This window comes from Tupaia chinensis, unplaced genomic scaffold, assembly GCF_000334495.1.
Source record: "Tupaia chinensis unplaced genomic scaffold, TupChi_1.0 Scaffold144066_1, whole genome shotgun sequence".
In the NCBI taxonomy this organism is placed as follows: domain Eukaryota; kingdom Metazoa; phylum Chordata; class Mammalia; order Scandentia; family Tupaiidae; genus Tupaia; species Tupaia belangeri.
This window is the reverse complement of record NW_006203919.1, coordinates 283,664-297,163: the sequence shown is the minus strand read 5'-3', so window position 1 is coordinate 297,163 and position 13,500 is coordinate 283,664. Positions and strand designations below refer to the sequence as shown.

At 48.1% G+C, this 13,500-nt stretch overlaps 1 protein-coding gene across 5 annotated transcripts in view; it reads left to right on the top strand.

Annotated features, from left to right (window-relative positions):
* Positions 1-6: 6 nt before the first annotated feature.
* Positions 7-13,500, top strand: part of CDC25A (cell division cycle 25A) — a 26,575-nt gene continuing 13,081 nt past the window's right edge. The window contains exons 1-6 of one of the 5 annotated variants that reach the window (XM_006165891.2): positions 7-222; positions 1,154-1,230; positions 3,324-3,366; positions 4,696-4,732; positions 5,494-5,592; positions 8,131-8,250. In XM_006165891.2, coding sequence (XP_006165953.1) covers positions 53-222; positions 1,154-1,230; positions 3,324-3,366; positions 4,696-4,732; positions 5,494-5,592; positions 8,131-8,250 — 546 coding nt within the window. In that variant the 5' untranslated portion in view covers positions 7-52. Of the gene's footprint in view, positions 223-692; positions 713-1,153; positions 1,231-3,323; positions 3,367-4,695; positions 4,733-5,490; positions 5,593-8,130; positions 8,251-13,500 lie in introns of those variants that run through there. The other 4 variants (XM_006165890.2, XM_014583131.2, XM_006165893.2 and 1 more) reach the window with 4 other exon arrangements.

Below are 13,500 nucleotides of genomic sequence, written 5' to 3'. Positions count from 1 at the left end.
GCAGAGGAGCGGGAGCCCGAGGAGCGGGAGCCCTGGGACTCCGGGCGCCGCCATGGAACTGGGCCAGGAGCCCCCGCACCGCCGCCGCCTGCTCTTCGCCTGCAGCCCCTCTCCCACCCCCCAGCCCGTCGCTAAAGCGCTGTTCGGCGCGCCAGCCGCCGGAGGACTGTCGCCTGTCACCAACCTGACGGTCACCATGGATCAGCTGCAGGGGCTGGGCAGGTGAGGAGGGGCCGGCTGGCTCTCGGGGACATCGGGCCGGGAGGAGGGCGAGACCCGCTCAGCGGCGGCCGAGTGGGGTCCGCCATGTGCACCCTTTCCCGGGGCGGAATGTTGGGCGGAAGCGGCCGTCCGGACCGCCAGGGCTGCCCTCAGGCCGAGCCAGGCCTAGTAGGGGGTCTGGCCCCCCACCCCCGCCACCCGGGAGGCGCCTTGGATCTGCCCCCACGCGGGAAGATCCGGCCCTCCTAGGCACTCCGACCCTGTGCTGAACCACCTCGCAGAGTTGCAGTTTCCTGTGAGCTTTGTTCCCTTCCAACAAAGAGGCATGGCATTTTCTCCCGGCGTTTGTGCAAAACCGCCCTTGCCTGTCCTGTGCACATGCCCAAGATCTTGCTTTCCGAAGTTCAGATCGTCTCACTGCATTTTCCTCCCGGGAGCTCCCTGGACTTTGCCTTAAATCAAAAAGTGCATCCTGCCCACAGTACTTCTGGTAAGGCTGCTTCCCCCCAGCTTTGGGCCTCCCTTTTCCTAAGCACGTGTCTGTGTGTTTCCTAACCTCTAAAAGCAGGAGTTCTCTCCCTCCTAGCCACGGACCTAGAGCCCATGCCCTCGCTTTAGGAATCACCCCAGCCTTTGCCCTGGTCCAGGAGACATGCCTGCCCATTCCTCTCTGGCCTTTGCTCAGCGGCTGACTGGGTGTTCTGAGCTGGCAAAGCGGGGTCTGGTGTGGTCTAGAAGCGATAGTGGTCCATGGTGGCCTGGCTGCTTGTTAACTCCATGGTTTGTCTCCTGTACCTAACTTCTTGTCTGGCCCTTGGCCTAGTAGTTTAGGGATCCAGATCCCAGATAGCTGACTGCAGCTTGAGTCTTGTGTGTAACCCTTTAATTATGTTGTACGAATCACTCATGGAATTATTTCTCTTGGTTTCAGAGAGTATGAGCAGTCACTGGAGGTGAAGAACAACAGCAGCCTGCAGAGAATGGGCTCCTCCGAGTCAACAGATTCAGGTATCTCAGCCTTTGCCCCGTATCTGCCGTGTGGGGAGCGGTAATGGGAGTGTCCCGAGTGTTTTGGTGAGGAGTTAACAGTGCACAGAGAAGTCATGGCAGTGGTGACAGACACTCAGCAGTACAAGGAGTCCTTGTGGCAGTTTTATACAGAGAGAATAAGTGTCACGTACTCTCTGCAAGGAGGTGATGTGCTCTTGCTCTTGAAGGGTGAGTAGTGGAGTACAATTCACTGTACCACTGAATTTTACCAAAGCCGTATTCACTAAAGTACACAGTCTTTAGCAGGTAGCGTAGTGGTTGGGGCACTGGACTTCCACATAGCTGGTTTGAATTCCAGGCCAAGGCCTGAAACTCAAGTTGGACACATGTTCATGTATGCCCAAAATCCCAAGAGGAGAAGGGATTGCAGCATGGCCATCCTCCTGGGGAGTTATTTCTCTTTTTCTCTCTGTCTCTCTAGTGAGCCCACACACCCTAAAAATCTCTTTTAAAAAAATAAAATTCAGGGGCCAGCAAGTAGTGTAATGGCTATGTCGCTGGACTCCCAGAACTCCTATGGTTCTGGTCCGGACCCAGTGGCTTAAACTCATGCCAGGCATGTGTGCGTGCGTACCCAAGATCCCAAGAGGAGAATGGAGGAGAAGGGATTGTGGCGTGGCCATCCTCCCTGGGGGGTGATTTCTCGCTTTCTGTCTCTCAGTCTTTCCAGCGAGCGCACCCGCCCTAAAGCAAAAACGTCTCAAATAAAATAGAATGAAATTCAGAGTTAAATTATTGGAAATATAATGAAATCATTTCAGTGATCCCATTATGCAGGAAACATGTCAATGCATTTCATTCTACTTTTCATGTAACTGCTGGAGTTACCTATGTTTAAACACATGAGTATTTGGGACATAGATCTTTAGGTTAGGGAACTACAAAAGCAGTTCTTAAAATGTAGGCTCCTGGGACCAGCAGTTGGCGTAATGGCTGTGTCGCTGGACTTCCATGTAGCCAACTGCAGTTTGAGTCCTGAACCTGGTGGCTTAAACTCACACCGGGCACGTGTGCATGCGTACCCAAGATCCCAAGAGGAGAATGGAGGAGGAGGGATTGCAGCGTGGCCATCCCCTCTGGGGGGTGATTTCTCACTTTCTATCTCTCTGTCTCTTTCTGATGAGCATATGCGCCCTATAGCAAAAACCTCTCCAAAAAAAAAAAAATGTAGGCTCCTCAAGGAAAAAAAAGGACCAGCAGATGGCATCATGGTTATGTCGCTGGACTCCCATATAGTCAACCAACGTTTAAGTCGACCCAGTGGCTTAAAACTCACTGAGTGCATGCGTGTGCATGCCCCAGATCCCAAGAGGTGACTGGAGGAGAAGGGAGTGTGGTGTGGCCATCCTTCCTGGGGGATGATCTCTGAAGAAGAAGTAAACTGTTTCTTATCAGACCGGGCATAGGATTTTTATTTGTGGCAATGTGGCAAGTAAGAATATCGGCCAGGAGCTCTGTAACAGCTAGCTTTCTGTAAGGCTACACGGACATCGTGGAGAGGTACGAGACAGGCAGGCGTGCTGGGGAGAAGAGGGTCAGTAGGTATACTTTGTACATACTCAGAGTTGTGTAAGTATGAAGTGTTTTCTTCTCTTCTTCTTCTTAGAATGATTTTATTTAACTCAATTTCTTTATTTAAATTTGACCAGAGAGGGACAGAGCAAGTGTGACAGTAGGTATACTTTGTACATACTCAGAGTTGTGTAAGTATGAAGTGTTTTCTTCTCTTCTTCTTCTTAGAATGATTTTATTTAACTCAATTTCTTTATTTAAATTTGACCAGAGAGGGACAGAGGAAGTGTGAGAGAGGGAAAGTGAGAAAGCAAGCTGCCAGGTCTGGGACTGAAACCACGGTCAGCCATGTGGGAGTCCAGCACCCTAACCACCACGCCACTGCCAGCCCAGTATAAAGTTTTTGACAGGCAAAATAGACTTCAGTTCTGACTAAGACGCAAGCACGAGTCTTTGTTGGCTGGCTTAAGTATTTCATTGACAAAATGATGTTCCGTGTGCTGTTTCCTGAGAATGTACATTTTCCTGCTTTCTCATAGGTTTCTGTCTGGATTCTCCTGGACCCTTGGACAGGAAAGAAAAGTATGTATTCATGGCTTTTAAACATTAGAACTAAGAAAAATGCTTTCAAGTTGCTTTTTTGTTGTTTTTTTTTTAGTTTGCTGTAGGTACAGGCACTCTCTGGAGAGAGACAGAGGGAGTAAGAAAACAGCTGGGGGAATGATTACTTTACAGTCCCTTCTCCAGTCTCCTCTCGGGTTTGGGGCATACACGTACGTGCACCTGGCATCTTGTTCAAGCTGCTGGGTCCAGAGCTGAGATCATGTAGTCAGCCATGTGGGATTCAGCCCCTTTAGCCATCACCCCGCAGGAGGATGTCCACGCTGCAGCCCCTTCTCCCTTCCCCCCTCAGGATCTTGGACTCACACACACATACCCATGTGAGTTTCAAGCGTTCAGATCCGGGACTCAAACTGCAGTCGGCCATGTGGGAGCCCAGTGATGAAATCATTAAGCCATCTGCTGGTCCCCAAGTTGACAAGTTTTTAATAAAGTTCTTCAGACTCTGGACTGAAGCCCTGGATTTAACTGTCCCTAGTGAGACTCTTGGATCCTGGAAACACTCTTGAAACTTGAGAATGAGTAGGTTGTGTCAGCAGTTTTCAGAACTTAGCCTCCTTTAATTTCAGCCATAATTTTGGTGTTCTGTTCTCACCCAAGCACTTGGTCTACCTTCTGACATCAGAGCCTTAAGAGAATATGCTTTCGTTTGTTTGTTTTAAAGTTTTGCTACAGGTCCCAGAGAGAGAGAGAGAAATGTTACCTCTCAAGGGGGATGGCCATGCTTTGATCCGTTCTCCATTCTCCTCTCCGGACTTGGGGGATGCACACACATGTGCCCAGCATGCCTTCCAAGCCTCTGGGTCTAGGACACAACCCCACAGTGGGATCCACCCACCCCAACCTCCATACTACCTGCTGACCCATATATGCACATTTTTTTCCTTTTAAGAATTATTTTTCTTTATTTTAATTTGACCAAAGAGAGACAGAGAGGGAGAGGAGGAAGAGAAAAAGTGAGAAAGCAAGCCACCAGGTCCGGGACTCAAACTTGGCCATGTGGGAGTATAGCGCTCTTAACAACCATGCCACCTACCGACCCCCAAATATGCACATTTTTAAGAGAAGACCTGGGTGTTTATTTTTTTAACCTAAAAGCCTGGTGTTGGGGGTGCTTCTAAGACCAGGACAGCTTCAGAAATTTACTCTTAACTCTTGCCTAGAATGGGTGTTTGATTTCCCCTTACTCTTCCCCACTGTGCCCACAAACTGCTGGTTAAACACTGTGCATCTGCTAATGTGAATACTTCGTGTTTTATTCTCATGGTTTACCTCCTGATCTCATTACAGCCTTGAAAATACAATGAGGAGAATAAATTCCCTACCTGTAAGTTAATTTCCTTATTTATTTTGAGCTAATACCTGTTTTCTGTCCCCTACCTACTAGCTGCCAAAATTTAAGGGAAAAGTTCTTGGTGTTTTTTTTTTTTTTTTTTTTTTGAGAGGTTTTTGCTATAGGATGTGCGCTTGCCAGAAAGACAGAGAGATGGAAAGTGAGAAATCACCCCCAGGGGGATGGCCACGCCGCAATCCCTTCTCCTCCATTCTCCTCTCGGGATCTTGGTCACACACGCACACGCGCCCAGCGTGAGTTTAAGCCACCGGGTCCAGGACTCGAACTGTGGTCGATTACATGGGAGTCCAGCGACATAGCCATTACACTAACTGCTGTTCTCAGTTCTTGGAATTTTTAAAGAGTGAGTAAATTTCTTAATTTAGAGGGGCAAGCTGCTTTTCCTTAGTCTCACAAGCAGTCCAGACACTACCGAGAGCAGCTTCAGCACTGGCTGTCCTTGAGGACTTTGTCCTCCATCTCTAACTACCGGAAATTTCTCAAACCAGGAAGGGCTCTTTTTTTGGTGCCAGTGTTATAGGGTGTATCGGGCACTGCAATCTTGTGAGGCTGGGTGTGATGGGAACTGCTGTCCTGGGTTTTGGCGGAGAAGCAGCCCTGGCCGCATTTCCTGCTCGCCCACTGCAGTGTGTAAGGAGGCGGCACTCCCTCTCCTCCATCTTCGTAGAGAACTGATTTTCCATTGAGTGTTCATTTACACACCTAATTATGTTCTCGTTTCACTTTGACAGCAGAAGCTCTTGGGATGTAGCCCAGCTCTGAAGAGAAGTCATTCTGATTCTCTTGACCGTGACATCTTTCAGCTCATCGACCAGGATGAGAACAAGGAAAACGTGAGTGTGGGTCAGGGTACTGGCCCAGGGCAGGGCTGACATCTGTAAGTGTCCGCTGTGGCAGAGAAGCGGCTGGGCTGCTCTCTGGACTAGGTCTTGGTCAGAGCTGTGTGTGGCCTTTGGAGTCTGGCGAATCTGGATGTGAGTCCTGCTTAAGAGAAGTACCTCGGAAGGTTGCTTTGCTTTTTTGGGCTTGTTAAAGTAGGCGTGGCAGTAACTTTTAGAGCTGTTGTGGGAATCTGTGCCAAGACGTGGGTGTAAAGCATTTTAAGTGGTGCCTGGGAGGTCAGAGTTGCTTAGATGTGAGCTCTTAGTGTCTGTGCCCATCAGTAGTCCTGGAGGGGCTGCCCAGGCCTTCCTCGCCTCCTTGCCCTGATCTAGCAAAATACTTTCTGGCAATATTTGATAAACAAGGCCAAGGAATTCTAGGGCACCTCCAAGTAACTGAAATGGTGTCTTGGAGGGTGAGCTGTGGTTGTCTGTCTGAAAGACTCGGTGCACTCCGGCCTGGCCGCTCCTGGACTTGGCAGGGTGCCCTGCACAGATCAGGCATTCCAAAGAGTGACTGGATTAGCCCAGCGTCCTCCGCCTTCTCTCTTCCTGTTTCCATATGCTTTTCTCCCCTTTCCAGTCCCTGCTAAAACACCCCAGTTCCTAGCGCTTACAGTCTCCCAGGGTCAGTGTAAAGCCTGCTTCCTCCGAGACTTTCCTTGCGCTCTGTGGTAACTGGGCAGGTGTGAGGGAGGCCGGAGACGCTGTGAGTCCTCTGGTGCTTTTCGCTGGCCCAAGACCACCGGCGCACGGTTCTCCCCAGACTCAGCTCCCAGGGCCGTATGCCGGAGGAGGTGCTGGTTAGAGAGCCCTCGTTCTGGAGCTGTCCTGTCTGGCTCCCACATCTCGGGCACATGACGTAACCCGTGAGGCCTAGTTTCCGCATCTCTAACATGGGAGATCAGGCTGTAGTTGATGGTTACGGAAAGTACCTGGTGCTGTGTCCGCCATAAATCCTATCAGCTGTTACCGCTCTGCGGGCTTAGCAGGCTCTTCCGTGGGTGTGTTAGGGTAGGGGCAGATGCGAGCTTAGCAGGCTCTTCCGTAGGTGTGTTAGGGTAGGGGCAGATGCGTGCTTTTGAACTAAGTGGAGCCCTGTCGTGCTGTATTCTGTAATGTCTGACTACTTTGACACTCATTGTGCTTATGAGAATCATCTATGTGGAGTAACTAGTAGGGATTTTTGTTGTTTTTAGAATTATTTTATTTAAATTTGTTTTATTTATTTACTTAAATTTTTTCAGTTAACTTTATTCATTTGTTTATTTCAATTTGACCAGAGAGGGAGAGAGGGAGAGGAAGAGAGAAAGTGAGAAAGCAAGCCGTCAGGTCTGAGACTCAAACCTCTAAACCCTGGTCAGCCATGTGGGAATCCAGTGCCCTTAACCACCACGCCACCTGCCGGCCCCTATTTATTTATTTTTAATTAGACCAGAGATGGATAGATTGGTGGGGGTGAGAAAGCAAGCTGCCAGGTCTGGGACTCGAACCACAGTTGGCCATGTGGGAGTCCAACACCCTTAGCCACCATGCCACCTGCTGGCCCCTTGTTTTCAGTTTTGGTTTTCTACCAGTAGGAATTTTTTTTAATTCCTTTTAATTCAGATACAATAATAACTTTTTTTAAAGAATTATTTAATTGTATTTTATTATTATTATTTTAAATTTTGCTATAGGGTACATGCAACTCACAGAGAGACACTCCGAGAGGGACGGAGGAGGAAAGTGAGAAAGCAAACCACCAGGTCTGAGACTCAAGCCATGGTTGGCCTTGTGGGAATCCAGTGCCTTAACTACCATGCCACCTGCTGGCCTCTATAATTTTTTTGAGAGAGAGAGAGAGAGAGAGAGAGCAAGAAATTACCCTCTGAGGGAATGGCCATGCCATAGTCCCTTCTCCATTTTCCTCTTGAGATCTTGGCCACACATGCACACACACATACCCGACTTGAGTTTTAAGCTCCCAGGTCCAGGATTCAAACCACTGTCAGTTACACGGAAGTCCAGTGATGTAACCATTACGCTATCTGCTGGTTCCATAAAATAATAGCTTTTAAGCGGGAAAAACTGCCTTTCGATAGGAGGAGGTGGACACCCTCGAGCAGATACAAATCTGAATGGGGAGTTTTGATTCCTGTTCATAGGCGGTTGTACTGTACTGGTACTGCTTTAGATTTTAGAAGATCTGTGGCTCAGCTACTCATTCATCGTGATTTGTAGACTTAGCAGATACTCATGTTTGTTAGGAGATAAAGTGTGGTGAGAGGAAAACGCTGCTTTAGAAGTTAGCTATTGACAGAGCCTGGGGAATTCTTAGCTGCGCAGACCCAGGGTTGGAGTTAGATTGCGAGGAGGTAAACCCTTAGTTTGAAGGCTGTTGCAGCGGGGATACTGCCCACCCCTTGCCTGCCTCGCTCACATTCCCGCTGAGGCCCCGAGCTGGTTTTCATGGACAGTAGAAGATGTCCTGACTATACTGTCTTGCAGGAAGCCTTTGAGTTTAAGAAGCCGGTAAGACCTGCGTCTCGTGGCTGCCTGCACTCTCCTGGACTTGAGGGGGGTACAGATCTCTTCACACAGAGGCAGAACTCTGCCCCAGCTCGGATGGTATGTGCTCTGGCATTCGTGGGGGAGTTCATGATGGGTAGAGAGTTAAAGCACCCCCTTAAACCCAGAGATGAAGATAGTACAGAGGCTTTTGCTGTCCTTACCTGGGCTTTGTGTTTTGGAAATTGACCTTCAACCGTTCGTGTTTTTTCTGTCTGGAAACAGGCAGAAACAAGAGTGGGAGATGCTGCTTGAAATACTGGACTTGAGCAAGGAATATTGGACCTTATCGATTCTGGGGAAATCTGGCATGCATTTAGGTGTGTGATAGGATTCTCTCAAGATTGACTGTTACAGCCTTTTGGTTAGGGAGGCAGATCCCACATGACTGACCCACAGTTTGAATCCAGCCTGGAGGCTTGAAAAACATGCCAGGCACGTGTACGCATGTGTGTGCCAGAATCCCAACTGGGTGGGATTAGGATATAACCATGCCCCATTAGGGGGTGCTTTCTCCCCCCTCCTCTCTATCTAATGCATGCATCCTCTGGCAATTTTTAAAAAGTAAAAATAAACTTATTATCTTACAATGCACCCAAGTAGGGACCAGCAAGTGGCGTAATGACTATGTCGCTGAACTCCCATGTAGTCAACCACCGCGGTTAAGGTATCAGACCCGGTGACTTAAACTCACACTGGGTGCGTGTGCGTGCCCAAGATCCTAAGAGAATAGAGGAGAAGGGATTGCGGTGTGGCCATCCTCCCTAGGGGATGATTTCTTGCTTTCTGTCTCTCTGTCTCTCTTTTTGGTGAGCGCACTTGCCCTGTAGCAAAAAACTCTCAAAACAAAAAAAACACAATGCACCCAAATAGTAAGGTACTTCCCAAGAGTGATTTTGTTTGGGGAAAAACACTTGGATTCTGGGGCCAGCAGGTGGCATGGTGGTTAAGATGCTGGAATTCCCACATGGGTTCGAGTCCCAGACCCGGTGAATTGCTTTCTAACTCTTCCTCTCTCACTCTCTTTGTCTTTCTCTGGCAAAATTCATGTGAAATAACTAACTAACTAACTAAATAAATAAATAAAAATAATTCTTTAAAAAAAAATAAACAAAAAAAGCCCAAACAAAACACTCGGATTCTGCCAAAGGTTGTTTATTAAGAACTGTTAATGAGCTGCTTGGTAGTTGGGGCCACTTGTGTCAGTATTATTTATTTGTATCTGCTATACATAGACTATCATTACTTTTTGAGTTTCCTGCTGCTGATCTGTGTTGGTTGACCTGACAGCAGCTTGAGCTAGAAAGGCTGAACTTGAGTAAAACGGCCATGTTTGGTTTTCCTGGAAACCTCCCTTTGGAAATGCCCCTCTCCAGTCGGGCTGGCGGTCTGTTCCAGGCTCAGCCGGTGTCGCTGTTCTGCCCGGCCTTGTGCACAGCACTGCATGTTTCTTTCTGCCTTGGCTCTCTCAACCTGTGACTTAGCTGGAGTGTGCCCACACGGCCGTTTAGGAACGCACCATCGAGGCAGTGGGGTGGTTTGTCAGAGGGTGTATACATAGACCAGACTCTGACAAAATCTCGATTCCCAAGTACTCCACACTCTGACACTGGTGTCAGAAACTGGGTGTCTGCAGGCCGTGCTTGGACCAGAGCACCAGGGTTTCCTGAAACTGCCTGGCCACCGTAACTACTGGTGCCGAGAGTGCACACAGCAATGAAGCACCTCAATGTCGACCTCACTGATTTGGCTTTGGGTCCTTTCAGAGGGGATTTTTTGTTTTGTTTTTATTTTTCATTTTGTTTTGGAGAGGTTTTTTGTTGTTGTTGTTATAGGGCACGTGTGCTCTCCAGAAAGACAGAGAGACAGAAAGTGAGAAATCACACCCCCCCCGGGGGGGGGTGGCCACGCCGCATTCCCTTCTCCTTCAGTCTCCTCTTGGGATCCTGTGCATGCACACATACGTGCCCGGTGTGAGTTTAAGCCACTGGGTCTGGGACTTGAACCACGGTTGATTACAGGGAGTTCAGCAACATAGCCATTACGCTAACTGCTGGTCCCACTTTGTTTTTAAATTTTTAAAGGTTGTTTTTTTTTTTCTTTTTGTTTTTGTTTTTTGCCATAGGGCATGTGTGCTTATTGGAGAGACAGAGAAAGAGGAAAAGTGAGAAATGATACCCTCCAGGGTGGGGTGTTGGCCACACCACAGTACCTTTTCTTACATTCTCTTGAGATTTTTGACACACAGGTGCCCGGTGTATTTTTCAAGTGCTGGAACTAGGACTCGAACCATGGAGCTACTCACACGGGAATCCAGTGCCTTAACTAGCACGCTACCTACTGGCCCAGAGTGTAGTCTATCTTTGCTTTTAGGCTCTAAGTCACCATTTATGTATTTCCTCATACTGGCTTGTTGGTGGAAGGACCAATCAAGAAAGAATTAAGTCCTATTAAGAGACTTGTCTGTCATTTTCTTGATTACGTCTGCATCTGGGGATCTCACTCTTACCTCTTAAAGTCGGTATAACATGAGCCTTCAGGGCCAGCAGGTGGCTGCATTCTGCGTGACCTACTGGCTCGAGTCTTGGACCCAATGACTTGAAAATCCTGTTTTGGGAGCTGGCTGGTGGTGTGGTGGTTAAAGCTCTGGACTCCCACATGGTTGACCATGGTTTGAGTCCTGGACCTGGCAGTTTGCTTTCTTACTTTCTCTTTCAGGTCAAACTAATAAGTAATCATTGGTAAATAATAAAAAATTTTAAAGAAAAGAAAATCATGCTTGGTACATGTGCGTGAGTGCCCAGAATCCCAAGAGGAGGATGAAGGGATTGAGTGTGGTCGTCCTGCTGGGGAGCGGGATCTCACTCTCTCCCTTCCAGTCCCTCTCTTCCTCTCCTCTGTCTGTGTCTGGTAAGCACACGTACCCTATAGCACATTGTCTGGATATGCCAATGTATCCTGCACCTACTGAGGGACATCTTGGTTATGTCTACGTATTGGTAGTTTTAAATAAAGATGTTATAAACATCCATGCATAGGTTTTTGTGTGGACATAAGTTTTCAGTTCATTTGGGTAAATATCAGGGGTATTGGATCATATGGTAAAAGTATTTTTATTTTATTTATTTATTTATTTATTTGTGGGATTCTTTTTTTCTTGGAGAGGTTTTTGCTATAGGGCATGTGCGTGCACCAGAAAGCGAGAAGTCACCCCCACAGGGGGGATGGCCATGCCACAATCCCATCTTCATTCTCCTCTCGGGATCTTGGGCACGCACACATACCCTGCGTGAGTTTAAGCCACTGGGTCTGGGACTCAAACTGCCGGTTTTGTAATGAGCAAAGCTAGTGCTGGAACCAGAGTAGGCCAGCTGCAGAGAAGGTGCTTTGATGAGTGCCCACTTAGAAAAACCACAGGGGCACTTAAAGGCTGTCTTGTTCATAATCCCTGTTCAAAGGGATATGAGTTTCAGGAGTTATTTATAGGATTTAACCTTGGGAATACCTTGTTACTGTGAAAAACTAATGTCCCTAAGCTTTTTTTTTTCTTTTAAGAATTACTTTATTTAGTTATGTGTTTATTTATTTTATTTTAATCAGAGAAAGAAAGTGAGAAAGCAAGCCACCAGGTCCAGGACTCGAACTGCAGTTGGGCATGTGAGAGTCCAGCGCCCTTAATCACCATGCCACCTGCCGACCCTTCTCTAACCTTTTATACTAGCTTTGAAAAGTGCCTAGAGGGACCAGCAGATGGCATAATGGTTACATTGCTAGACACCCACATAATAAACTTCGTGTCGAGTTCCATACCTGGTGGCTCGAAACTCATGCCAGGTGTGTGTGTGTGTGTGTGTGTGTATGTGCATGTGTGTGCGTGTGCCCAAAATCCTCAGGGGAGAATGGACGAGAAGGAATTGCCGCATGGCCATCCTCCGTGGAGGAGGGATTTCTTGCTTTCTGTCTGTCTGGTGAGCACATGTGCCCTATAGCAAAAATCTCTCTTGAAAAGAAAAATGCCTAGAAAAGAATTTAGTTAGCAGTGTTCATCTCCATATGTGAATTAGTGAGTCCCTTTTCTACATTTTCTATATCGTGTGTTTTATAAAGGAGATTTTCCAAAGACGTGTAGGGTTGCCTAGCGATGTGCCGCCATTCTACCGCAGGAGTGGTCCTCCCCTAGGAGAGAGCAGTGGGCAGAAGAGCTGGGGCTGGCGGCCACACAGGCGAGGTGCGCCCTCTTGGTAACCTTGCTTAGGATCAGCTTCCCGATTTGCTGAATAGAGAAGGATTAGCTACTTTTGGTGTGTCATGAGACTTAAATGGGGTTTTCTCTGTGCCTGGCACCCAGTAATCTCTCAGTTAAAAACTGAGCAGCTGTGGGCCCCCTGGTGGCTTGGAGGTTAAGGTGGTTGGATCCCACATGACTGACTGGTTCCAGCCCCAGACCCAGCAGCTTCAAAAGCACAGCAGGTGCTCATGTGTGCGTGCCCAAGAAAAGAGGTTGCGAGTGGCTGTCCCCCCAGGGGGGCGATTTCTCACTTTGGCTTTCTCTCTGTCTCTCTAGTGAGCGCATGCGCCCTACAGCAAATTAAGCACAAAACAGAAGTGTGGCTGGCAGGTGCCGTGATGGGTGGGGCATGGACTCCCACATGGCTGACTGCGGTTGGAGTCCCAGACCTGGCAGCTTGCTTTCTCACTTCCCTCTTTCTCTCTCTAGTCAAATTTAAAAATAATAAATAAAATTAAATATGTCTTTAAGAAAAAAAAAAAACGAAGCAGCTCTCCTTATTTAAATCCCAGGGCTAAAGCATGAGGATAGACTTTAGAACCAGGTTACCTTTTATTTTCCTTTGTCAGAACTGGAGTTACGGGGAACCAGCTATTAGCGTAATGGCTATGTCGCTGGACTCCCACGTAGTCGACCGCGGTTCGTGTCCCGGACCCGGTGGCTTAAAACTCACGCCGGGCGCGTGTGCGTGCGTGCCCAAGATCCCAAGAGGAGAATGGAGGAGAAGGGATTGCTGCGTGACCATTCCCCCTGGGGGGTGATTTCTCGCTTTCTGTCTCTATGTCTCTCTCTGTCTGTCTGGCGGACACACGCGCCCTATAGCAAAAACCTCTCCAAAAAAAAAAAAAGACCTGGAGTTACTTGGGGCCGGTAGTGGCATGGTGGTTAGGGTGCTGGACTCTCATGTGGCCAAAAGTGGTTGAGTCCCAGACCTGGCAGCTTGCTCGCTCTCTTGCTCACTTGCTCTCTCTCTCTCTAACTTTGTCCCTCTCTGGTCAAATTTAAATAAATAAATAAATAAA